The 27001-nt window shown below is 43.4% G+C and overlaps 1 protein-coding gene across 2 annotated transcripts in view; it reads left to right on the forward strand.

Annotated features, from left to right (window-relative positions):
- Positions 1–26362, forward strand: part of LOC148022485 (zinc finger CCCH domain-containing protein 32-like) — a 45740-nt gene extending 19378 nt beyond the window's left edge. For both annotated transcript variants that reach the window (XM_087695450.1, XM_087695451.1), the window contains exons 7-8: positions 25205–25519; positions 25629–26362. In XM_087695450.1, the coding sequence (XP_087551576.1) occupies positions 25205–25519; positions 25629–25976 (663 nt within the window). In that variant the 3' untranslated portion in view covers positions 25977–26362. The remainder of the gene's footprint in view (positions 1–25204; positions 25520–25628) is intronic.
- Positions 26363–27001: the final 639 nt, after the last annotated feature.

Raw genomic sequence — 27001 nt, forward strand, 5'->3', positions numbered from 1 at the left:
AAGGCCACCAAAGGGCAAGGGAGGAGGGGCCTCTAACGGATTGCTCTTAAAAACTCCAGTTGTTGGAGATGGGTGAGTCAAGCCTCTAGCCCAACTATGAGACGATAGCGAGGAACTATTGAAGGTGCCATAAGTTGCATAGAAACAACATGGACCAAGGGCCAAGCAATAAGGGAGGGTGGCTTGATGACAAAGAAAAGGGATAGTGCATAATGAAAAGGCCCAAAGCAGAGTGGAAACCCCTAAGAAATTCCTCGTGATCTTAGGAAGCCCTGTTTGAAACACAAAGGGCCAGGAGATCCACAACCGCATCATTGATATTGTCACCCCCTTGAAAGGAATTGGAGGTATGAGGGAACCACCAGAGGATATGGTGGGGGATGGGATGGAACCTGTGGAGTAAATGGTGCACAATCAGGAACGAGTGCGGCTAGAGAAAGTTATCTCGGGGCGCCTTGCACAAAGGAAGGGGAATGGAGCATAGGTAGTCCACTCTTTTGCCAACCTATCACAAAAATGGCTCCTATAGAGGAATTCTCAACAAAAATTGCTGGCTCAATAAAGACAATGTGGGTCTCAAGGCTAGAAAGGCCATAAATTGAGAGAATAGAGAAGCTCAAGTTCGGAATACGTAGGGCCTCTAATACAGAGCTCAATGGACGGTTAAACACTAGAGGCAAGGTGCCAACACCACTAATTGGCATCGAAGAAGTGTTCCAGCAGTGACGATACCCTTTGACGAATAGAGATCCTGTAACAAATCACCTTGGGGAGTCGTAGGACACGATGCACCGTTGTTAATAAGCCAAGGCTCCTTAGAAGAGGAGACAATTGAAGAAGGCTTCAGGCTCCATTGTAGATCCACCCTTCACTCCTAGACGAAGGTGAGTGTGTATCCTCTAGCTCTTCTCCTCGTGGTGCGAGGTCTTCCCACAATGAGGACACATGGGATATCTGCGATTCTTCCCCACAATATTTGTATCAGAGTTGGAAGATGACTCCAACTTTTGCTCTTGCCTTTCTTTGCTTGGCTTGTCTTGTTCCTATAGATAAAGTTGTATAAGCACGGCCATTTGCAGGAGCTTTGCAAGAATGTGTCTCACTATGATGCACATCTTGCTCAAGCACCAATGGGACTAGCTCCTCCCATGTGAGAGGCTCTTGGCTATGAGAAGTGAGAAGATTGGTGTAGAACACATCACATGTCTGTGATGGAAGGTGTGAGAGAAGTGTCACAGTTAGGTCCTCTAAAGAAATCTTTGTATCAAGGAATGAAAGCTCATCTTGAATCTCCTCCATCCTATGGATGTGATCCCTCGTTGTAGGAGAATTTGCGATAGAAAATTGTCGTAGCTTTATCTTGAGAGAGAATTGATGCCCAAATGTTTGGATCTAGAAGAGAGATGCCGCACAAGCACAAAATTTGTTCAATTTAAGAGAAAAGAGCTTGTCGTGGCTTTCAATCGATCCTATAACGCTGTCAGATCCATGGTCACATCATTATGAGGATCCACGGTAGGTGTGGTATAGGGATAGTAGAAAAATCCCAAAGGTCACAATCATCGAGGAGGCACTCCATGCGGCACGAACGTAGAGGTAGTTTGTCCCATCTAGCTTGTTGGATGCCGGTAGAGAGGGTAGGATTGGCACTTGCTTAGTAGATGCCATCAATGCCAATTAGGGATTGCAAGGCCCGGAAGAATACAACGGGAAAGAGAATAGGATGGTGGTCAGTTTGAATAGAAAGTCTCGAACCACACTATCCCCCATGGCATACACGTTGGCCATAGATGTCCTTCAAGAAATACCTGCAAGAAAACAAAGATGTTGTCATGGGGATGTCCTCCACTTTATGGGGTCTGTTGATATGCGGGTCAACAAAAGACGTATATGAAGTGTAGATGGGGAGTATTTGAGGTGTGAGAGATGACTCGAGCAGAAAGGGGAAGATCTGCAAAATGCAGATATGGCTGCAGTAAATGCAATCAAACAGGTCAGAAAACCTGTTGCCCAGCTAGTAAAGGGGCTGCTTGGCAAACAAAGTGATTGTCCCAGTAAATCACAGCAAAGAAATAAACCTGTCCGCCTAAAAATAGGCCGCCCAGCAGAGAACAGTGCTGCCCAGCACAGAAGAGCTGCCCTCCAGCTGAGAAGGGCTGCTGACCAGCACAGAGGAGGCTGTCTAGCAGCAAAACACAATTTCAGGGGGGACTGTGTGCAGAAAATGCAGGCAATGTAGGGCTTGTTCCTGCAGCAAGTGTGCCACGGGCTGCTTGCAGAAAGCACAGGCGTGATTGGTGCCACCCAGCCAATAGAATGGCCGTACAGCCTGCTAGAAGCTGCCTGAGGTCAAAAACGAAAATCTGCCCTGGTAAGTGCCGCAGTGAAGGGCTGGAAACTGGCCGCCTTGCCTTGTTTGACTCCAAATGCAAGGTCTACAGTACGAGAGGATGACACTTGTCAAGATTCGTTGTGGACAGCACAACACTCTTCAAGATCTCCAGCTTCCATGTGTGGCTTTGATACCATGTGAGAGTGCGCAACGGAAAGAGGAAAGTGAACGTAGAGAGGAGGCAAAAAGAGAACGCAAGAGAGAGAAGGAACAATGTGATTGCAATGGTTGAAGGTACAAGTTTGCAACAGTCAGCCCCAATGCGCAGCTCTACGTGTCAGTGTGGGTGCTTGACGGTAGCAGGGGGGTGAGAGAATAAGGAGGGTTGGGATCAATGATGGATATTAAGAGTGGGAGGGCTGGCTATATGGATTCTGTCAGAGTGCAGTGGTGCGGAAGCGTAGGACTGAGAGAGAGAGAACGCAGAGAGAGAAGGGAGAGAAAGAGACAGTGGACAATGAAGATCTGCTGTATAAAGAATGCTGAATACAAAGATATACACGGGCGCAGTGCGCTGGACTGCGTGTCTCCACCTCGACGATGCGACCTGCTGTCCACCTCGAAGTCTGCTGCAGTCTGCACTGTCTGCTGTCTGAAATCTGTGAACAGAGACAGAAATCTGCACGGCACCGGTCTGTAATCTGCGACAGAGAAGAGTGGCCAGACTGCTGGAAACGTCGACTATAAATAGTCGAAAAACTGCCTGAATTGGGGCGCCAGAAATAGGGCGCAGCTTGGAATAAGTCGGCTGCAGGCAGTCGGACTGCCACGTGGCAGTCCGACTGCACAGTCCGACTGTGCAGCAGCCTGCTGGTCCGACTGTGCAGCTGCCTGCCCACCAAACAGGCTATGATCTCTAACACCCCCTCTCAGAGCCTGGACAGGGCAGAAGCCTGAGGGATCTGGAATGTTGCCGAAGGAGAGCCTGAGGAAGCGCCTTCGTAAACAAATCCGCAAGATTGTCCTCCGTCTTGCAATACTCCACAGTGATGGTCTCATCCAAAAGCTTTTCTCGGATAAAGTGGTACTGGATCTCAATGTGCTTCGTCCGAGCATGAAAAACAGGATTCCTCGCCAAGGCAATGCAACTTTCATTGTCACATCGCAGCAATGTAGGACGAGTCTGGGGGCACCCAAGCTCCTCCAACAATCTCCGAAGCCACACAACCTCGCATGTGGTGGAAGACGCGGCCCGATACTCCGCCTCAGTAGACGAAAGGGCTACCGTGGCCTGCTTCTTGCTACTCCATGAAATAACACCTGCACCCAAAGTAAAGCAGTAACCTGTTGTAGACCGCCTGTGGTCCACGTCACCGGCCCAATCCCAGTCGCTCCAACCTGCAAGTACAAGATCTGACCCATCTGTCCCTGCGGGGTAATGAATCCCCAAATCAGACGTCCCCCTTAGATACCGAAGTATCCTCTGAGCAGCCTGCCAATGCACCGTCTTAGGTTCACTCATGAACCCTGCTAAGAGCCCAACAGCAAAACATAGATCAACCCTCGTGTTGAGAAGCCAAATCAAGGACCCTATCAACTGTCGATAGCGGGACGCATCCGCCAAAGGAGAAGCTGAATGGGAAGTGGCCTTCCAGTTCGGTTCCATAGGAGTAGAGAGGGCCCGACAATCTTCCATCTCAAAAGACACCAAGAGCTCCTGTACATATCTCTGTTGGGAGAGAAAGATCCCCCTCTGAGACTGATAAATCTCATGGCCTAAAAAGAAATGGAGTAGCCCCAACAAATCCGTCATCTCGAACGTCCGATGTAAAGCTGACTTTGTCTCCTGGACCTGTTGTGCATCATCACCTGTGACAATCAAATCATCAACATATAATACAAACAGCACACAACCATCCTCGGAAGTGTGAACATACAGCTGCGGATCGGCCTTGGACCGCCGATATCCCAACTGAGACTGGAGGAATGAATCAATCTTCTCGTTCCAAGCTCGCGGGGCCTGCTTGAGGCCATACAGGGCCTTCTTCATCCTGTAGACTTTCCCATCTGAAGAACCAAAGCCATGAGGCTGCTCAACGTAGATCTCCTCCTTAAAATCACCATTCAGAAAGGCCGACTTCACATCCAACTGATAAACAGACCATCTCCGATGGCCAGCCAAAGCAAGAACAGCTCTAATGGTTGCCATACGAGCTGTAGGGGCAAAGGTGTCATGACAGTCAATCCTTGGGCGCTGGGCAAAACCCTTAGCAACAAGGCGGGCCTTGTGCTTATCCAAAGTACCATCACTGAAATATTTGGTCTTGAAGACCCACTTGACTCCAATCACCTTCTTCTTCGGGGGGCGTGACACAAGTGACCAAGTGCCATTCCTCTCAATAGCCTCCAACTCAGCTTCCATAGCTTTCTTCCATGGGGCGGACTGTAAAGCCTCCTTCACGGAGGTGGGCTCTCGATCCTGCATAACACGGGACATCAAACAATAATTGGAGCAAACAAGCTCCGAAGAATGCGCCTGGTGCCTCCGTGACCGCCGTGGACCATCTTGCGGTCCCCACTCCTCAGGAACGCCCTCGATTCCTGAATCACGGAGTGTGTCACGGGCCCAGCGAGGAGGAGGCCGAACCTCCCCTCGTCGTTCTCCATCAGTAGAAGACTCTGGAATGTCCACCGCTGGTAACTCCTCAGAAGGGTCCGGTGGAACAGTAGACTCTGTGTCAGAAACAGAATCATAATCAAAAGGCACAGGCTCCAGTGGAACTGTAGAAGGAGCCAAACTCTCCCCTGGATCTCCAAGAACGGGATGCTCCTCACCCGTTGAAGTAACCGGAACCTCCACAAACCGCACATCACGGCTAGTATATACATCCCGCTTGACGGGATCATACAGTCGGTAGCCTTGGGACTGGGAGCTGTAGCCAACAAATACCTGTTTTCGGGAAGCCGCTTCGAATTTGTCACGGTGAGCCTTGGGAATGTGAACATAGGCATCACACCCAAAGACTCGAAAGTAAGAAACATCTGGCTTCGTCCCAAAATAAGCCTCAAATGGAGTCATCCCTGCCACGACCGAAGTAGGGGATCGATTAAGGATGTGGACTGCAGTAGCCACAGCCTTGGCCCACAGAACCTGAGGGGTCTGTCGGTGCTCCATCATGGTGCGCGCCATCTCGATCACACTGCGGTTCTTCCGTTCTAGAATACCATTTTCTTGAGGAGTATTGGTATTGGCAAACTCCTGGTGAATTTCTCTATCTGCACAAAACCGAGCAAATTCATTAGACACAAATTCACCTCCCTTGTTGGATCGCAAGGTCTTTAACTTCCGGCCTGATCGGTTCTCCTCAAAGAGAAGCCAATCCTTGAAGTGCGAGAAAGCTTCTGACTTTAGTGCCAAAAAATAGGCCCATGTCATCCTGCTATAATCATCCGCGATCAGCATGAAGTACGAGCTCCCACGCAGGGACTCATTCCGCATAGGGCCACATAGATCCGTAGATACTAACTCCATCGGTGAAGTAGACCGCCGCGAAGCGGTGTGGGGAATGGCATCTCTATGCTGCTTCCCCCATATGCAGGAGACACATGGCTGCTGGCTCACCACTATATCCGGCAACCCTCGAACAAGCTGTCCACGTGACGCCCTTTGAAGATAGTCATAATTCAGGTGACCAAACCGAGCATGCCATAATTCAGACTGTGACTGTGAGGTAAGAAGAAGAGTAGAGAGGGCAGTGGAAGACTTCAGTTTGTAAATGCCGTTCTCCTCATATCCAGATGATAGAACCTTCCTCGATTCACGATCAAGGACTCGCACTGTAGAACTATCAAACTCCACCAAAAGACCAAGGGAGCAAATCTTATGAACTGAAAGGATATGGTACCCTAATCCTGGTACATGCAAAACCTATGAGGTATGGGTGCCACCTCGACCATCCGGAATAAGTTGTATCTTACCCCGACCTGCAATAGAAACTGACGAGCTGTCTCCAATGAGAACCTGCCCACACGAAGGTCGCAGCTGGGCAACACCATCTGATGAAGGAGGCATGTGCCGTGAGGCACCACTATCAACAATCCACTCTCGACCTTGGGGAGCCGTCATCGCAGCATCAGAAGCATTCAGTGAAGCGTCCTCAATGACAACTAAATGTAGAAATGCAGCTGATGAGGGTGCAGCCACCGTTCCAGAATCCTTGGTTTCCTTCTTCTTGGTGTCCTTCGAGTCTTTGTCAGGGCAATCCTTCTTCCAATGGCCAATCTTTCCACAAATATGGCATGTGGAGTCTTTGTCCTTGTCCTTGTCCTTCTCCTTGTCCTTCTTGGACTTGTTATCCCCCTTCTTCTTCTTTTGGTCCTTCCCCTTCTTCTGAGAGGCTTGACCTGTCAACGCCTCCGTCTTGGAAGCATTCTGTCCCTTTAACTGTTCCTCTTGGTCCAAGACCATAGGAACAAACTCTTCCCAGCGAAGAGTGGACTCTCGCCCCGAAGCAATAAGGGCAGAGTAAAATGTACCGAATCGTGGCGGCAACTGGGACAATAGTGTGATCGCCATGTCTTCGGAGGAAATCGGCTTCCCCGCATTCTGAACCTGCATCTGTAGCTGCCTTAGCTTGTTAATGTGTTCCCTTAGCGAAGAAGACTTATTTACGGACAAGGTCCGCATCTGTACCTCCAAAGAAACCCTCTTCATCAGGGTCATCCGATTGTACATTTGATCAAGCTCCAGCCATATCTTACGAGCCACCGTCAAGTGCTCGATGTGAGCGATCACGGCTGTTGTGCATGATAGAAAGAGAAAGGATCGAATCCTGGCATTCAGTTTGTCCCAATGAGATTGGGCCCTGGCCAACTCCGTACGAGCATCGGAAGAGAGTTTGGACTCATCTCTTACCGAAGGCCGGTCAATATCCTCCTGTACCAACTCCGCCAAATCATAGGACTCAAGGATGGCCAACATCATAACGCGCCAAATGCGGTAGTTGTCGCCGTCGAGCTTCTGATCTGTAGGAAGAGCCGGTAGAACAGGCACCTTCCCGTCCATAATCGCCTGGAACTCCAAGTCCATCTCTGTAGACATCTTCACCTGCAATGCCTTCTCAAACGCAAAAGCAGCCCCCTCTGACTGGGTAAACTCAGCCTGCTAAGGCTCTTCCGTGTCCCGAAGCTTCTTCACCCGCCGGAGGCGATGAAAAAGCAAAACCTGCACTTTTAGGTTGAAAACTCAAACTTCCTCCGCGTCAAACAGCAGTAAACAGCAGCAAATCCACCACCTGTACTCCTTTCCTGTGCGCCCACACTCGTTTCAGCCTTGTTCCAAGGCGCAGCCCTCCTGTCTGCCCTTAAACGCAAAAAACGCAAATTTGTGTCGCGATGGAAACTCCCCTTCAGGTTGATTCTGCGCTCAGTCAGCCCTCAAACACTGCTCTGATACCATGTCAGAGTGCAGCGGTGCGGAAGCGTAGGACTGAGAGAGAGAGAACGCAGAGAGAGAAGGGAGAGAAAGAGACAGTGGACAATGAAGATCTGCTGTATAAAGAATGCTGAATACAAAGATATACACGGGCGCAGTGCGCTGGACTGCGTGTCTCCACCTCGACGATGCGACCTGCTGTCCACCTCGAAGTCTGCTGCAGTCTGCACTGTCTGCTGTCTGAAATCTGTGAACAGAGACAGAAATCTGCACGGCACCGGTCTGTAATCTGCGACAGAGAAGAGTGGCCAGACTGCTGGAAACGTCGACTATAAATAGTCGAAAAACTGCCTGAATTGGGGCGCCAGAAATAGGGCGCAGCCTGGAATAAGTCGGCTGCAGGCAGTCAGACTGCCACGTGGCAGTCCGACTGCACAGTCCGACTGTGCAGCAGCCTGCTGGTCCGACTGTGCAGCTGCCTGCCCACCAAACAGGCTATGATCTCTAACAGATTCTTGGTCCCATGGGTCCACAGTGTGGAAGCCTGCACAAGTAACATGGTCCATGTGCTGCAGGCAGTCGGACTGCCATGTGGCAGTCCGACTGCACAGTCCGACTGTGCAGCAGCCTGCTGGTCCGACTGTGCAGCTGCCTCCCCACCAAACAGGCTATGATCTCTAACAGATTCTTGGTCCCATGGGTCCACAGTGTGGAAGCTTGCACAAGTAACATGGTCCATGTGAACGTAGTCCCTGTCGCATCTTGAACACGTAGCAGAAGCCAACTCGAAAGATATACCAAGACGCCATGGTGGCATAGCTTGTACCCTTTGCGTTGTGTCGTGTCACAGGTTGTCACCCTTTGATATCCCTCTCGCATCGCGGATTTTGCTCACAGCACATGTAACACGTTTGTCTAACTCGCACTTGGGTAACTTGGCGCTTGCTCATTGGATTGCGCCACGGAAGAGTTATGGGCTCACAAGGATCCACCTTCAACTGTCTTGGACCACGGCGCCACGAGGGCGCCATGGGTCAATCCCACCTCTCCTCATGAGTCTCAACTCCTAAGAGTCGTGTTGGTTTGAATTCGGAGGAGGCGGCTTGGCCTCCTCGACCAAATCGAGAACCTTGCACTCCAAGAGGCAAAAATGATGGCTGCTCCATGTGGCACAACCACCATGGAGGAGGGGCAAAAAGGTGGCCAAACCCTATATATGGTCAAACTCCTAAAAATGGCCAAAAGTGCCCAAGAAGAAATGCACTAATGTGCCCTCCATGTAAAGTTTCTAAAACACAAAGAATGATGGACATATACAATGTCAGAGCTCCTAATGTTCTCTCTTGACTCGGATTGATGAGGCTTACAGGCAAGAGATGACCACATGAGACACATGATTGCTAATAGAATCTTGATTGACATGGACATTCAGTTCTCTTTGAGGCACCCTAGTGGTGGCTGATCTCTCATCGCTTGGGTATACATCGTCCATTTTAATGGTCATTGTTGTATGTACTATGATGAGTCATTATCATTGTGTTGTACCAAATCACCGATGATTTGAGAGAGGTGGTTATCATATTAGACAATTCGTGTGTATGCACATGTATTTGTGAGTTGAGCATTTTATTTCTAGTTGTGATGTGGGTGCAGGTTTATTCAGGTCGGATTTTGGCACTTGGTCACTGGTTGACATGATTACTTTATGGCCCGAGCAGCTGGCTGACTTGTTCATGATTATGGCCTACTTATGGCTAGGGGTCCCTTCTCAGTCTTTTTAATGCACACTCCATTACTTCTAGGTCCTGTTGGAGAGAGGAAGCTAGTGCTAGTGTCCACAGTCAATAACTTACTGCTAAGTTATACTCTCTCCTCTTGGTATATGCAATCCATTTCTCAAGCATCTCTTCTTTGAGTCCTTTTGCAGTATTCTTTCTCTGCAGTGTTTCTCTTCTCTCTTGTGTTTGTCCAGTGTATTACAGCAGATTTAATGCTTCCATTTTTGCACCCACTTTTGACAGTGGCAGCATCTTGGTGCTGCAAATCAGCAGACAGCCTGATATATAGCCTTGTGATCAGCATGTGACTACTGTTTGGGTCACTCTCTATGTCAGATTGACAAATTTCTCTCTCAGCAGATCTCTCTCTTTTGTCAAATTCTCAGCCATTTGCAGTATTGGAGAGGACAGCATTGAATTTGCTGTCATAAACCTTGTTTTTTACTGAATTTAGGGTTTCTCAGCCAGCTTGAGAAGCATGCCCCCGAATTGGAAAACCAGTGATTAGAGCAGCTATTGGAATCCAAGGAATTAGAGCATATTTGAGGGGAATTGCTCGTCCATAGTTTCATTTGACCGCACGCAAAGTTTGTGCCCAAATTGTACTGAAATCAAGGGACAATCTTGATGCAACTGGTCTTTTGTGACAGCCTGAAGATCTCAAGTTTATAGAGAGATTAGTCTACGTCTCCATGTGCTCTAGACTTGAAGAATACAAGCTAAAGATATACTACAAGGGTTGTCAAGTTTGGGGGCAATTGGATATTAACCATCCCTAGTGTAAGTGTAAAAGTGTTTATTATAGTGTTCTCAGTCCAATTTGTGCCAAGTTTTATAAAAAACAAGGGGTAATTTGAATCTTGCTGCTGTTGGTCCTTTGTGTTCAACCCAAAGTACTCAAATTTGTAGAGAGATTAGCCTACAGCTTCGTGTGCTATAGACTTGAACTAATACAAGCTAAATACTACAAGGGGCACCAACTTTGGGGCCAATCGGATGTTGGTTGTCTCCAATGTAAGTGTTTAAGTGCTTATTACAAATTTGTGAATTTGAATCTTGCTGTAATTGCTAATTAATTAGGTTAATTTGCCACTCTATCTGAGTAGAAAGTTTGGTTTCATGGTTCTATTGTGTATATCCACAAACTCCTTAGATTGAGTAGGTAGGCTTGAGGTACTTGATTGCAAGCCATTTTGTTAGCACTCTACTGAACTTGTGATCAGCTATGTGAAAATCACAGCAAGCATGCCATCATCAAACTCATACTCAAGTGGTGAGGGTTCAAGTTTTGGTGATGCGTCATGATTTGAAGGATCACAAAGCGTTGGAAGAAATGCAATGCCAGATTTTGGTATCGGTCGGTACTCAGCATGGGCAGCATGCTGAAAATATTGGATTTTGATCATGAGACAACTCCCTCAAGGCTTCCTAATGTTGTAGACTAGTAAGAAGAAGAGGATTTTGATGCTTTAACTTAAGGCACAGTCAAGGACGACTATTGAAATGTTTTTTCAACTTGTAAAGGATCCTTGGTTTGTTGAATTTTTGCACTCTTCTAAGAAGTATAGTATGGGAAAAAAGAAAAATTGTCATCTAAAGCTTTTGATAAATACGAGTCCTCAAAAAGTGAGGTAGCTCAATCTCAAGGGGCACAAAATGCCAATAATTAGCAAAAGGAAAAGTTGGCAATGGGGGCAAGGACAACAAATGCATCCCAATGTTGAGCATTCAAGAAACTTTGGAGGTGGTTCTATATTCAATGCAATGGCTGGTCATGGTTTAGCTTTGGGGATGTGTGGCCCAAATGCATTTGGTATGTAGCAAGCAATGCCTAAAATGCACGGTTGAACTTATCGAAGAATTATTTATGGCATGTATAATTTTATGCATAATCATAGTGACATGGTTTTTGGTGCATAAACGGTAATGTTTGGAAACACATTTGCTATCCCTAGTGTGAAAGGGGCTTACGGAATGAGCGTTGGTCCAATGAATGCTTTGTTTAATATTGGTCATGATGCAAATGCAGCTAATGCACCTTTTCTATATCTACCTGTTTATGATGTATGGCACAAAAAGGGAAGGCAATGGACTTTAATGAGGGTGGCAAAGGAGTGAAGTTTGTTGAAGTTTCTAATAATGCACAAGATAAGTGCAATGACCTCCGTTCAACAGTGTGATGCTATGTATGTTGAGGAAACTACATTGAATCAATGTATGTAGGAGGAAACTACGTTGAATCATCTATGTGGCAGACAGTCGCTTTCTTGAAGGGTAATACTTTGTGGTGGTGAATATGAATTCTTATGCAAGGTAGAGCATCGTCAACATGGGCGTAGTTTAACCAAGTTTTTGCTTATGTGTGGTGGATGAGTACCTTCTTAATGTAAGAAGTTGGAGCAATAGGCATTGTTGCTTGTTACTTACTATCATGCTATCCCACTTTTGAAGAAGATAAAGTATTGTTGTGGGGTGTCCAAGGAAGTTAGAGATTTTTGCATTCAAATAACAATGATCAGCACGTCTCAGCTGATTGAAACATATACAATAGAGCTTTCGTGCATGGAAAGTCTTCTACCTTCAAGGTAGATGATGAGAAGCTTGAAAAGTAGTCTTCAAAGGTTGAGAAATGGGACAAGTTTGATTCTAGTGTTAGTAAGGGGTAAAAATTGCAAAGAGGAATATGGAAAAGTGCTATAAAATGTGTGAAATTGATGGTTGCTAATAAATGCTTTATTTGTAAACAAGAGATGTGTATGGTTAAGGATTGAGGCGTACGGTTAAGGATTGCCCTAATAGGAAACAAATTGAAAATGCTGAAAATAAGGGTGTGATTGAAAGAGAAAAGGGCCTAAAACCATTGTTAATGTGGTCCTTCATGTGTTCAATGAATAGCTCAATGATGATGCAATAGAGCTATATAGAGCTTGGGGTAAAGTGAGAGATCAACATGCATTGATATTCTTTGATCTAGGTGCTCTTGCAAACTTTACTATTATTGACATGGCTGCTCATCTTGGCATTAGAGAGGATGAGATGGGATCCACAAGAGAAATTGTTATGGCATGTAAAAGCCACGTAAATCCAATCACAATCATTGGAAAGCTTTGGTTGCATATTTGGAGTTATGTGGACATCAAAGAGTTCTTTATTGTACCTTTGGAGGGTTGTGATGTATCTGCTCGATGTGCCATGGTGCTTTCATATGCATGCAGAGGTCACCTTTCAACATAACGGCATGATCCATATTTTGGATGTGAAGCTTAAAGTAATGAAAAATCACCTTTTAGCTTAGTGTTTGCAAAGAGTAATGATGATGATGAAACTATGGGTAATATGTCTAAATTGGATAAATATTGTATGGAATTTTTAAAAGAATACATTGATTGATTCTTTGTTAGGATGTTGAGCTTCACATGAGTTGGTATCTACCATATACGTCTTCTAATGTAAGAGGACTCTACTCATTGGCATGTTAGGTGATATAATGGAGGATATGCAAGTGATTCTATAGCTAGATTACACCCATGCAGTCCACTGATGGTTATGATGTGCCATCTCATCTATCCTTAGTGGGTTCACACTTAGCAAGCGCATGTACAAATGTTCTAGTACTTTTATAATAGTCTTTTATCATGTTGTAGGCTAAGTGCTTTTGCATGGAAGAAGAAAGAAGAATAGGAAGATTTCAGCCCTACTTCTTTGTGTGCTCAAGTCTCCATAGTGTGTGTGCTCTTGGTTGTTTCATCTCTCTCTCCTTGTCTATTTGCATGATACCAAAGTATTCCTATGGTTATAGTGAGTTCTATCATCTAAGGTCGTTTTGGCCTTTGCTCTGGTCTTGCAAGTCATGTAGATACACTTTGCAACAAAATGGAGTTTATAAATGAAAAAATAGGCATATTGTAGAGGTGGTTTGAGCAATGTTTGAAAGAGACTTACCTCATTACTATTGGGTTGAAGCAATTGCCATTGCTGTATACATTATGAATAGGGTATCTATAGCTATTGTACATGATATGACGCGTCGGGAGAAGTTTAGATGTAAAAAAGGTAAATCTGTTTTATATGAAAGTATTTAGATGTATTGCTTATGTGTATTTTTGATGAGTTTCAGGATAAATTAGACTCCTAAAGCAAAAATATATGTATTTGTGGGATGTTCTCTTGAGTAAAAGGGATATAGATGTTATAACCTTGTTACACATGAGTTGAGAGTTAGTAGGGATGTCTTTGATGAGGTGAGAAGATGTGCATGATATAGTTGGGTTTGATGTGCATTAGAGTGTGTGTCACGGGGATGTGAAATTTTGAGATGCTTTAATCTTGCTAGTAACATTTGATTAAGTTACTAATCAAATGTGTAAGGTTGTTTAGCACATGTGATGCACATGGCAGTTATTTCATGGGAACGGGCCAAGGACCCTGAGGATGCAATGGGTGCTAAAGGCAAAAGTTGTGTTAAGTTATGCCAATTGGGTTTTGGTGGTCAGTTGGTGCCAGGTTGGATCCTAGGACAATTGTTTGGCCGTTAAGTGTCAGTGGTGACACTAGGGACTAGCATTAATTAATTAATTAATGCTAGTCCACTCCAAGTTGCAAATGGCCTAGCCAATTTCATTCCAGATTGGCATGTTTAGTTTTGGGCAGGGTCAAAAGGGTTGAAATTAATTTTCAGAATTAATTAATTCTGAAAAATTAATTTAATGGCTGAAAATGCATTAGGAAGGCTGCCACTTGGCAAAACTTTCCCATGCAACTAGGGAGAAGGTTGTTGGAGGGTGGTGGAAGTGGAATTGCAGCCGTTCGGAGCTTGATAGAGGGAGAGGAGGTAATTAGATTTGGCTTTGAGAGGCGACGACGATTGATCGCGCCCCACGACAGGACAGGGGGCAGCAGGTTTTCTCTTCCGCCTCAAGAGAGGCGGCGGCAGAAGAGGAGGGCTCGCCAACGGAGCTAGCTGGTGTTTTACCCCCCATTTTGAAGCTGTTGGTGCCATCAGATTTGTCATCAGAGCTACAAATCAGAAGATACATTTCAGCTGATTTTCTTTCTTTCTACAGCATTCTCTCATCTCCTCTAGTCTATGCTCAAGTATTCTCAGCAATTCTCAGCCATGGGTAGTAGAGTACAGCCAAATTTGGTGGACAGCAGAGAGTTTACTGCTGCAAACCCTAAATTACAGCAGTAATTAGGGTTTAGCAGCCACCTTGGGACGCGTTCCATCAGTCAAAGGCATTGTACACTGAAATCAGCACCGGAAATTCGTGGAATTGTGAGGATTTCAGATGTCAGCCCATCTATTGTGAATTTGGGGCAGCATTTGACCAGTTGGGGTTCCATCAGAGCAAGTCTTGGGTGAAAATCAAGGGGCAATTTGCCCGAATGCTTTGCTGATTATTGGAACAGCAAGGGGCTTTTGAATCAGCCAAGGAGATTGTGAAATCTCGGCTTGTAATTTATCCATCAGCAATTGAAATTAAAGAAATACCGAAAGGGGCGCCAGTTTTTGGGGCCAATAGGGTGTCCATTGTCCAAGTTTATGAAGGTAAAGTGAGCATTTCAGTTTATGTTCATTTGCTAATTGCTGTAATTAAGTGCTTAATCAGGTTAAACCACCCTATCCGAGAAGGAAGTCTTGTTTCAGTGTGGCTGTGTGGAAAATAGGTCTATAGTCACAGACATTGAGGGGTCATAAGAGTCTCTTAATCATGGGTTTGTTGATAGACCTTGGAGTGGTAGACTACGGTCATAGGTCACTTCATGAAGTACATCATAATTGTTAAGAAAATAAAAGAAGGTTGGGGCTTCACCTATTATAATTGATGTAGCATTAGGTTTCTCTTGTGTTGATGTGGATTTAGACGGTTCTGAGCAAAGCTTAGGTGAAGAGTTTGGGTTTCCATCTATTAAGACACTTAACGTAAGGAAGGAGCAAGAGGATATTGAGGCGTTTGGTAGTGATTCAAGTCTACGGAAGTCAAGAAGAGTAAGAAAGCCCGTCTAATGATTGGTATATGATAGCTATGTAGCTTATCAATATACATATATGGCTAGGTGTTTATTGTCGAAAAGGCTTGAGGATCATGCCATAGATTTTGGTCCCCTTGTGAATGAGTCACCGTATAGGCTACTACAGCTCAATAGGAAGAGATAATGAGCCAAGTTCCAGAGTTGTTGTAAAAGGGAATGATTCAATCCAGCTCATCTCCATATTGCTTTCCAGTGTTGTGGTGTAAGGACAATGATATTTCTTGCCATTTGACTTTGTCTCGAAGAAAGGTTTTAAGCACTTGTATTTGATGCAAGGCAATGTCCTCATCGATCATAGTTTTTATCCTTGCTTGTAGTATTGAGGAGATTTCTATGCATGGTTCTACTTAGTTATGAGGATTTTTCGATTCTTCAAAAACATATTGGATCATAGTTTTTCTTTCAAGTAGGTACATGTAATCTAGACTTTGTATTGTGTAAATGGAATGATTTTGGTTGGGTAAGAAAGGTTGACTATTGGTGGTTGACTATTGTTAGACTCAATGTGAAGCTCTACAATGGGACATAGATCATCTATGCTGTTCTCTCATTGCCTATGAAAGGAAGAGAACAAAGAAGGTCCAAGAGAGTGGGGTAGACTCGGCTGCTATTCTTCTGTCGCTTTGTAGTCCAATATGCTGGTGGCTACACGATCTTAGTAGTGCAGAAGAAGATAGAGGAGTAGAAGAGCTTCTTCCCAACTAGTCACTCGCTCTCTCACACTCTCCCCTAACATATTGTCTCTCAGTTGTGCATACAAATTTCTTGAATAATAACTTTAAGATATAACTCCAAATGCTTCTTTTTCATTGAGTCAGACTTGTCTTACCTCTCGAAAAGTTTGGTTGGAATTTATTGCACTTTCAACGTCTTACTCTTTTTTCATTTGTGTTTTGTGTATACCTTGTATTACTTGTGAAAGCAACCGTCCTTGAAAAGTGGCATTGATTGGTTCTTTCAAAATTTCACGCTTATTCTTGATAATATCTATGATGACGATTTCTTTATAAAACTCTTGTTTAGCAATCCCAAGAATTTCTCCTAAAGCAAAATCACTTTGCTTGTGTGCATCCTTTGCATGACCTTGTGAGAGTGAGAAATATGTCTCCTCACTCTTAGGTTAATTGCAATCGAGCTCATCCTGAAGGGGCTTGGTTTAGTAGAAATACGTTCCTTCACTCTAGGGATACCCTAGATGTGCTCAGGGGAGTGGGTGGGGGGGATGGGTTGTGTTGCTCATATTCAACCTTAAACTTGTTTGCATCTCTTTTGTATGTCCATGGTTGTATTTTTTTGAGTAATTGTCATATTCAGCGATGAGTATTTTGTTTTTTTTTTCTTGAAATGTTAATTGTTAAGCATGATATGTAGTGTGGGGTGTGTTTTGGGGGGGTTTTTTAGTTGTTGCTCGTCTTTGACCTTGAACTAGTTTGTATCTTTTTTATTTTTCTATGATTGTACTTTTTTGAATATGACAATTTGCATCCTTTTTTTTCATCCATGGTCGTACTTTTTTGAATAATTATCATTTTCAGCTTTAAGTATTTATTCTTTCTATTTTCTTGAATTGTTAATTCTTGAGAAGATTTGATTATTATAATTATTGAACACGCTACATAGTGTGGGGTGTTCGCGATACATAAATTTTGTTTATAAGGAAAAAGAAACAATATTAATAAAATGGGATTATAGACAAAAATGTGAACAAAGATACGTGTCACATAACATTGTAGGAAAATTGTAAACGTGAACTTGAGTGCTATAGTGGACACTTTGAAGGAAATGCCATGGTTGTTATTGGGAAAGTTTGTTGAGTGGTTATTGATTGCTTTGGATTGGGGAGACATGCCAAAACCATGTCACCACTAACTTGTCCAAGGCATTAGACTAGTTAATATTAAGGAAATTGATTTTGATTCTTGATTAGGCTAGTTTGAGTGTATTGAACCTTTTTGACCAAGTGTCATGTTGCTCATGTTCAACTAGTACTGCTAGTATTGCTCCACAAGTTCTCCATATTCTCTTATTCAAAGAGGGGTCTAATTGCCTCTTTTTCGCAAGGAAAAACAAGAGGTGGAAAGAATCCACAAGATACGAAGACAAGCCAAAACAAGGGTGATACCCCTTCCTTTGATGGAACCAAAGAAACAAGATCTATTTGGCAAAAACTCACTAGGAAAAATAGGTTTTGCACACACTATTAGAGAGATTGGGCCATGTGAATGAGGAGTGTTATATCAAGGCCTAGGGTCTTCCTTGTAAGAAAATCCAACATACCGTTGCAATTGCCTTCATGCTAGCGGGGCTATGTCTCTCATTGCTTCTCCATTTGCTTCGTTTGCCCCAGTGGCTATTGGACTTGTGGCACATAGATAGCCTTAACAGCCTATATCTTTTAGTCCTAAAGGATTAGCCGATTGTTTTGCTAGCTCCTCACCCATTGCACTCTTTGCATCTATATTACTAGATTGTCCTCTGCACCTTTATATAGGACTTCTTCACCTTGGCATGCGTTTCCTTGGTAGAGACATGTTGATGGATGTACACGATGGTGGCTCCATCTTTAGTTTTTTTCTTCTTGAGTCTTCCATGGTTTCCACTTCTATATCTACACTCAATGCAATGCTCTTTCATTTAGGTTAATTTTTTTGCTTTGTTTTGCTTTTGAGCATCTCATTGCTAATCTTTGTTTTGCAGATTTTGATCTCTCTTGAAAGGTTTTGTATTTTAGTGGATCCCTAACATGTAGTTTTGCATTGGTCCTTCTTGGGTTGGAGACATGGGAGGTGCACTGTTCCATTCATGGTTTCATCTTCCTAGGAGCTTTGCTCTTCTACCAGCATGGAGGCTTTCCCTCCCGAGGCATATTGTGCAACGTCTCTCTTGATGCTATCATAGCGGTGACTTCTATCTTGCTCTTTTAGTTAGGGCGCTTTACCTTTATTCACATATTTATCTATCGTCATGGTTCTCGGCACTACATGAAGATCGACATCAGACTCCTTTTCCGTTGGCAGTGACATCCAGGGTAGAGAGGGGATTCTTACCCTTTCATGGTACTCTACAAGATTTGATACTTGTCTTCGACATCAGCCTCCCTTCCTTGTACCTTCTCCTTTCCATTGCATGATTTCATCATCTTTGCAAAGGCCACTTGGAAAAGCGAACAATTTTCCCACTAGGGGTATTGCACTTGTTTCGTGAGCATGCTCAGCATGTAGCATACTATGCATCTCATTGTGCAAGGCAACCTTGGGTGGATCTTAAGCTGTCTCCATTGGTGGTTTTTACACCTCACCACCACTCTACCTTTTCCCTCATCATCGACATCCTCGAGTGGTTGGGTAAGCTTGTTTGTTTTGAGATGTGTCGGTTCTAACCATCCCCATTCTCCCGTACGGGCATATTTACTTAATTGATTGCAAACCATATCCAATCACATCTTTCACCCATAAAAAGTAAATAAAGAAGTTCAATTTTCCATTTGCCTTTGAAGACACGGTAGGCCATTGGGCAGCCAATGTGTACCCATTGTGTAATGCTTTGGCTTCTTTGGTGTGATTGGACTCCCTTGGTAAGATAACCATTGGCTTTGTAATCTTGGTAGGCCATTGGGTAGCCACCATGCACTCTTTGTCCGATGCCTTGGTTGATTTGGGGTGGGATATGCCTTGGGATAAAATTGGGTTGGCCTTCCTTTCTAGCCTTGTTTGGAGCTTGAGAAGGAGTGTTGAGCTAAAAAATGCATTACATGCTAATTAGCCTCATGAAAAATCCTAAAATAGAGAGTGGTTTGAGAGCTTTGAGAGCTGTATAAACCCTAATTTGGAAGGGTCCATCCACATCTATAAATAGGCAAGGTTGCTCACCATTTAGCCCATCCTTTTGTGCAGGTTTCTCACTCACTTATCATGTAGATTTCGGCCACCAACCTTCTATAATCTATTGTGCAGCCATCACTGACTATAGCCCATCACTATCCACCCCTAGGTGGCCTATTTCTAGCCATCGCCCTACTATTTGGATGTCTCCATTTGTTGTGTTATCATAGCACTTGATCAGCTTGTGTTTTCAACATCTGGTGCAAGGAGACAAGCTGTTGCCATCTCTCCTACGAGGTGACTTGCAATACCTACGTTTTTGCTGTCCAATAGGTTGCTTATGTTAGCGAATTCCTCTGCTGTTGTTGCTTGATAGTTCTTTGTCTCGGGTGATTAGTTTTTAGCCTTCTTTAGTGGTACATTGTTGTGTTTACTAGATTTTAGCCTCTGATTGTTGTGTTTTAGTGACCAGCTTGTTGCCCTTCATTATTCAACACTCTCTCATCTGTGATTGGTGGTTACAACACTCAAGATTCGTCTTCAGTGGACGTCTCACTCCGACACTCTATTGCTTTTCCCCTTAAGCATTTTGTATACTCTTACATTCATTTAGTGCATTGATTTATTCACTTGAAAGTTCTCCTTCTCTCTTTGTTTGTGTTTATATTTTTGCATCAAGTTTTGCATTTAGGGTTTGAGTTTTGCACGTCATTGTTTGTGTCTTTGTGTTTTTATTGTGGTCGTACATTTTCTGTTTCCTTAGTGCAAACCCTAGTAGTTTCTTCACAGCTACCACCCTCCTCATCATTAAGGCCTTGCTCATTGATCCTACGAACTCACTAAGCTCTTGTGACAAGCATTCCACAACTTGCCTTGTACCTCTTGGTTGGGAGGTACATGTGATAATAGCAATTCTTTCATTAAGGCAGACATCATTATAATTGGTATTTGCCTATCAAGCAAGAACCTTCGGGGCTCTCATCCTCCCTCTCTGGGCCCCTTATCCTCTTTTTAGGTGGTAGGCCCTCAACATGTCTAATAACTGCTTACCACCAAAGCTGATGGTTAGCATGAGCCTTAGGAGCTTAGGCCAAAGAGAGTGCACACTGCTAGAATATCCATGGTGCATCCTATGTGTTCTTGTTCATTACTTATTCACTTGTGCTTTGAGAGAGGGTGTAAGAAGTGGTCATATCACAGGTTCACAAGTGGCCATTGCTTAATTTATGGGCACTCTCTTTATTCTTTATTTGGTAGTTGGCCAACCTATTTTGTGGTAGGAGAACTTTCTTATTTTTTGTCTATAAAAGGAGGGAGTGTGGTGACAATCCATTATCGATGCATGTACTTTTCAGGTTCTTGGTGTGCGTGTGGAGTGTGTGAGAACCTAGGCTCAACCATTGTACTCTTGCCATAGTGGATTCCTATTTCCGGTTACATCTTGTGCATTCTCTTTCATCGATCTTGTGTTCTTCATTATTTTACCATGTGTTTTTACTCTTCTAACAGTTACTAGTGTAGTTCGGTTGCCAAATCACACAAGAATATGGAGAAGGGCTATGATAGGATCCTATTTATAAATTGAATGACATGGTGTATTCTGCTCTAGGAGTGTGAACTTATCTTCAGTGAAGCTACCAAGACCCTCACATAGGTGTGTGCATGCAAAGAAGTACTAGTCAGCAGTCAAAACATAGCATTGCCCATTCTTGGGCTGGTGAAAACTAGGACCAAAACAATTGCTAGGCAAAGGATACTTTGTTGTAGAGAGGGGTGTGGGCAACTGCTATATCTTGATGATGAAATTCAATGAGATCTACCTTTATGTCTTTGTTTACTAGGTAGGACTTATTGGCAGCTTCTTAGAATTGAAGGGATTGAAAAGCCCTTGCAATGGTAAATCCTAGTATGCTAGAGGTTTCATAAAGAGTTGATTGGTGAATTGTGGGATTTTAGGACTTAAGAAAAACCCATTGTTTGCAAGGGCTAGGCCAAAGGGACCATGTGACAATAGCTGGTCAAATGTTTCCTATTTTGGGGAAAAACTTTAGAAACAGGTCCTATCAAATCTGTCAAATTTTCAAAAAACAGCCATTAGCATGCAAAGTATGTTGTCCTTGCTCAAATGAGATTGATGATCCTTGAAAGTAGTTGTTGAAGCCTACCACGTTCGTATAGCCTCATGACCAAGGGGTATTTCTATAAAAGTATGTTGTACTTGCTCAAATGAGATTGATGATCCTTGAAAGTAGTTGAAGCCTACCACGTCGGTATAGCCTCATGACCAAGGGATATTTCTGTAAAAGTATTGAGGATGCATGCTAGGGTGGATCACTAATGCGCAAGTAGACAATCATAATGAGACATAAGTAACGTCAAAAGAGAACAATGATATTACTCAAGCATAATGCAAGTACAATTGACTAAGAATGATTGATAGAATGAGTGTGGGGATGAGTGCCTTTTACATGCTTATGGTAGGTGGAAAAAGGTGGCTATGGTTTTAATAAACCATGCATACGCGACCTAGTCTAAGGCTTTATTTGCAGTGTGATCCTTTGCCTTGCTCTTCATTACAAAGAGGTTATAGAGTGGGTGTGATTGCACATTTCTCAACACCCCTCCTCAATCGCAACCAAGAAACACATTTAGTATACAGAGGCTATCATGAGTAGAACCTTGCTAAGTGTAGATATGGAAAAAATCAACCATATAAAGTTAGGGGCTGTCACAAGGCCTCACTAAGTGTGTAGAGATTGTAGTGCAAAGGTTATATGAGGAGTACAAGAGCTTATGGTAAGAACATTAGGCAAGTACACATACAAAACCTAAAAAAGTCTATCAAAAAATGAGATGCAAAAGAGAGATTGATGGGTCGTATCCTTATGCTCTTGGGAGTCTTCTTCTTCTCCATTGTTGTCTTTATCTTCTTTGACTATTGCAAGGTATGCTCTTTGAGATCTTTTCTTGGCATGACAAAACTTCTCAATATACCTAGTTCTTTTACAAAAATCACAAACTATGTCCTTCTTGCCCTTGTCCTTCACATAAAGGAGAGTTGGTCTCATGATCTTGTTTTCCTCTTCAATGAGAGAGGCTTTGATGTCCACTAGCTTCGGTTTTGGCATGTTGATTAATGTGGTAGACACAGTAAATGTGTGGTAAACACATTATCATACTCGGGTGGAAAACTTTTGAGGACTACTCCAATGCAAATGTCTTCATCCATCTAAGTTGATTCTTGCAAGTTGTGTCAATTACCTTCCATATAGTTCAAATGAGTTGCAAGTGAGGTAGTATCAACAAAAAAGTTGAAATCGAATGTGTCAAAGGACACAAGAAGCACTAGTGTTAAATAACACTATATGAGTATTGAGAGATACTGGCTTAGTTGGACTGGATGTTGAATCTTGATGTTGGATCCCTTCCTTCCTGATTTGATGTGGTAGTTCTATTGGAAATTGAGTGCTGGAGTAGATCAGAGAGTTAGTGACATGATTGAGCCAAAGGGGAGTGAGAAAATGAAGAGCTATTGGAGCTTGAGGTTAATAGCTATGGCTTCGTCTTTTAGGGTTTTAGGGAGCGACTATTCTTTTGCTTGCAGTGGGTGGAGGAGTGAGCCATATGATGTGACTTTTGACGAGGAAGAAGTTCAAGTGTTAGGCTTCAAAAGCCCAATGGTCTTTGTTAGCATCATTGCGAATGAAGGCCGAGTGGACAGTACGGCCAGAACAGGTGCAGAAAATGGCAGTAGGCAAGGATATTCCCAATGTTGGATCAGGGAGTGCACAATGTTGCATTGTGAGGTGCTAGGCTGGAGTGCCCAGAGCAGAGGAGGATGCCTCCAAGGAGAAAGTACGAGTTGAAATGGCCTGGTTGGAGAGATCTGACCCTCCAAGCCAGGTTGGTAGCTACGGAGGTAGGTGAGGAAATCGTGGAGAGAAGGGAATCCAAAAATCAACTTGTGATGACTTGTTTGTCTTGATTGATGACTGTAGTTATTGATTAGCATTGAGACCCGCTTCGATACCACGTAAAAATATTGAGGATGCATGCTAGGGTGGATCACTAATGAGCAAGTAGACAATCATAATGAGACATAAGTAACGTCGAAAGAGAACAACTGATATTACTCGAGCATAATGATTGAAAATGGCGGTATTGGTAGGTGGAAAAAGGTGGAAAGGGACCATAGTATTCACCAACTGTGGTTTTAATAAACCATACATATACGACCTAGTATAAGGCTTTATTTGCAGTGTGATCCTTTGCCTTGCTATTCATTACAAAGAGGCTATAGATGGTGTGATTGCACATTCCTCAACAATTTCTTGGTTCCTTGGTTCTTGCCACCATAGTGTTTTGAAAGCCTCCCAACACTTGTTTGATTGTGCACATGATGGAAAGTTGATATTCAGCAATGCCTTTTTGCACATTTACCATGGACAAGGAACCAAGCGATCATTTTGAGAGAGATACCGACCCATCTCATTTGGCAAGAGGTACATCAATGGTCAAGAGCTGAGGTGGCCAAGCCCCTTGGTCTTAAGGTCATCAGAAAGCTTCTTTACATACATGATACACAAAATTTGTGTTTCAAGCTGATAGTGATTGGAGGCCAAGCGTAGCGTTACAAAGCCCTTCATGCACACCTTTTGGAGGTGATTGTGAGAGAATTGGCTCCCAAGGTTGGTTGGGGTTGCTTATTCATGGACTACTTAGTAGTCCAATTGCAAAAGATGCCTTTCACAGATGCCACATGCAATGCTTGGGACACTAATGCAAAGCCTTCAAGGTTACAAGGAGGGCGAAGCCTGAAGATCCTTCATGAAGCTGGGCCAAGCCTAGGATGCATCACCTAGAGGGCATTGCTTTTGCAACGTGTCAAGTCTTGGTTGCATCACCTAGAGAGCATGGCCAGACCCCAACCTAGTGAAGCACTATAGTTCAACCTAGAGTACGTTACCAGCACCTTTAAGGAGACTTGTCCCAGCTGTAGGAGCTCAATCGTCCCTTCCTCCACATTTAGGGGAACTATAGCATATTCTTCGCACTGTAAGTTGGCTACCCAGGTTGGATTTACACTCCCTACATTGGCTTTTCCCTTCTGCTTTCCTCTTGAGATGATGTGATATGCTTTAGCTTTATTGTTGAACTTACTATTTTTGGCACTAGCTATAATATTGAATGCTTGTAATTTCTTGTTCTTTTGAATAATAAATGAGCCACTCCGTTTCCTGCACCCTAGAAATATGACCATAAACCCAAACATGCCCTTCACTGAGCAAAAAGTTGTTTTATAAGTATCTTCCAAGTTCAATGTTATTAGCCAATAACCTGAGGTCATAGCCAGTAAGGCAAAATATTGTGTCAGGTTCCGTCCACATTTGCCAGGATGTTAAGCGGGAGGTTTATAGGCAATGCACTTTAAGATCTCAATCAGGCAAAGCATTAACATATTATAATGGTATTCAAGGACCATCCCATCCTGCTTTAATGTCTTCATTGTTGCTTCTTAAAGGTGGCAAAATCATCCTTGAAGTTTGAACTTCCTCCGAGGTGTCACTGATATAGCACGGTGAATGGGTGGTCCTTTTGATTTTTCTTTGTGACGTGTCTTGTGAAAACAAGTGTTGTTTTTCACAATGGTGTTAATAATAGAGGGATGGTAACGAGTTGCCTGCTACTTTATGGTAAAATTATTTGCTGCAGACACCAGAAGTTGGTACACTTAGAAGTGCCTGGCAGGTCTGGAATCTTGTACTGCGAGTTCTCATATCTGTTTTTTTATCCTATCTAAATCCAGGGTCAAGCAAGTTTTATGCTTCCTCCTGGTGGCCAGCAACAAGCTTATGCAAAGTCTGTCTATGTTGGCACATCATCACAGCAAGCAGATGCAACAGCAGGGACCACTGATGCACATCTTGCCAGCAAAGGATCATCCACAGGTGCTAGTTGGCATGCCAAGACTAACCTTCCTGAAAGACAAGGTCAGCCAGATTGCCATTATTTCATGAAAACAGGGCACTGCAAATTTGGTGCGAACTGCAGATATCATCATCCTAAAATTGCAGCATTATCTACAACTGTTCTAAGCGTGATGGGTCTTCCACTTCGTCAGGTAAGAAGCTACAGCTAAATTGGTATATCACTCTTATTCTGATATCCTTTATTCTAGAATGGTAATTGTATGATGCATGCTTTGATTCTTCGTTTTGATGGTCTTGTAGGGGATGCCTGTTTGTACATTTTATCTGAAGAATGGCATTTGCAAATATGGACCTACGTGCAAGTTTGACCATCCAATTGGTCCTGAGTATGTTCCATCTGCATACACAGCTCCACCTACGTTCCCAACTGTATCTTCTTCATCTTCAATTATGTCTGAATCACTTGAGGGAGGATCACGAGACATTATCACACCAGGATCATCAGAGGAATCCAGAGATGCCTCTAAAGTGGAGAAGGAGAAGGTCCATGATGTGCTTCCTTCTGTTAAGGAAAATGGTGATTGTATATCCACAATATCTGTTGATGATTCAAAGGATGAGCCAGAGGCACTTGCACAGAGAAATTGAAGATTTAGTTGATGTCTTTCTGAGAACAGGGAGGAAAAGCTACAGTAAAATTGAAATTTTGAGTCCTACAACCAGAGTTTTGGAGAAAGAAGACTGCTTAAAATTTGAAGAGTGCTTTCTCTCGGGAACATAGGGACTCGAAGGAATTTCTTCAGTCCACTTTGCTTGAGTCAGTGAGGAGAATAAAGAAGGGTCAAATCTCTGGAAATATATTCTGGGGGAGTGCTTCATGCCTTGTGATGCAACTTTTTAATGAACCAAATATTGTCGTGACACCTTGGAAAAGTTTTGCTGGTGCCATGGGTTGTAAAAGTGTTCTAGTTGAGTACGAGCAATGTTCATTGGTTTTTCATTCGTGCCTTTCCAGAGGATCATTTTTGTGTGCCTTTGCATTCTCTTCACTTTTTAACTAGAAACAGAGTCTTACAATTTAGTTTACATATATTCTACAGCTATTGATATATTGTTTTACAAATGAGCTTAATATTGTATTGTCACATTTGATGAAATTTAAATATGGATAGGCTGTCCATGCATATTTTGAATTGCTAGAAACAGTGGTAACCACAGACATTGTCTTTTTATGGATAACTTGAAAGGATTGCAAGTTTGCTATTTCTTTAGGTCTTAAGCAATATGTCAGTGTTACTATGCAAAATCTGTACATTTGATGAGCTTAAACAAACTTGTGCTGTGGTAAAGCATTGGCTGCAGATTCTTCTGTCTTGCAGGAGTAATACATCTATTTGGAGGGATCAGAAGAGACATGGATACTGTATTGCAGAAGTGCTTCCTCATTTTAGTGGTGACCCAGTTGAATAATGTACCCTTGTAGCCTGGTTGGTTGGGCAATGGTGACAAGGAATGGTGGTTGTCTCTCCCCACTTCTGGATCATCATAATCTTCATGCTGTTCAAGCTATTATAAATTTCTGAAATTACTGATGCCATTTTGTAAGAAATGGTGTAGGCTTTCTAGTTTTTGTAGTTCAGGTTGAATGTGAACTCATGTGAGGGAAATCTGCA

Source organism: Lygodium microphyllum, chromosome 16 (genome assembly GCF_053477565.2).
Source record: "Lygodium microphyllum isolate KBCC chromosome 16, Lygodium_microphyllum_v1.1.10, whole genome shotgun sequence".
NCBI classification, from domain to species: Eukaryota; Viridiplantae; Streptophyta; class Polypodiopsida; order Schizaeales; family Lygodiaceae; genus Lygodium; species Lygodium microphyllum.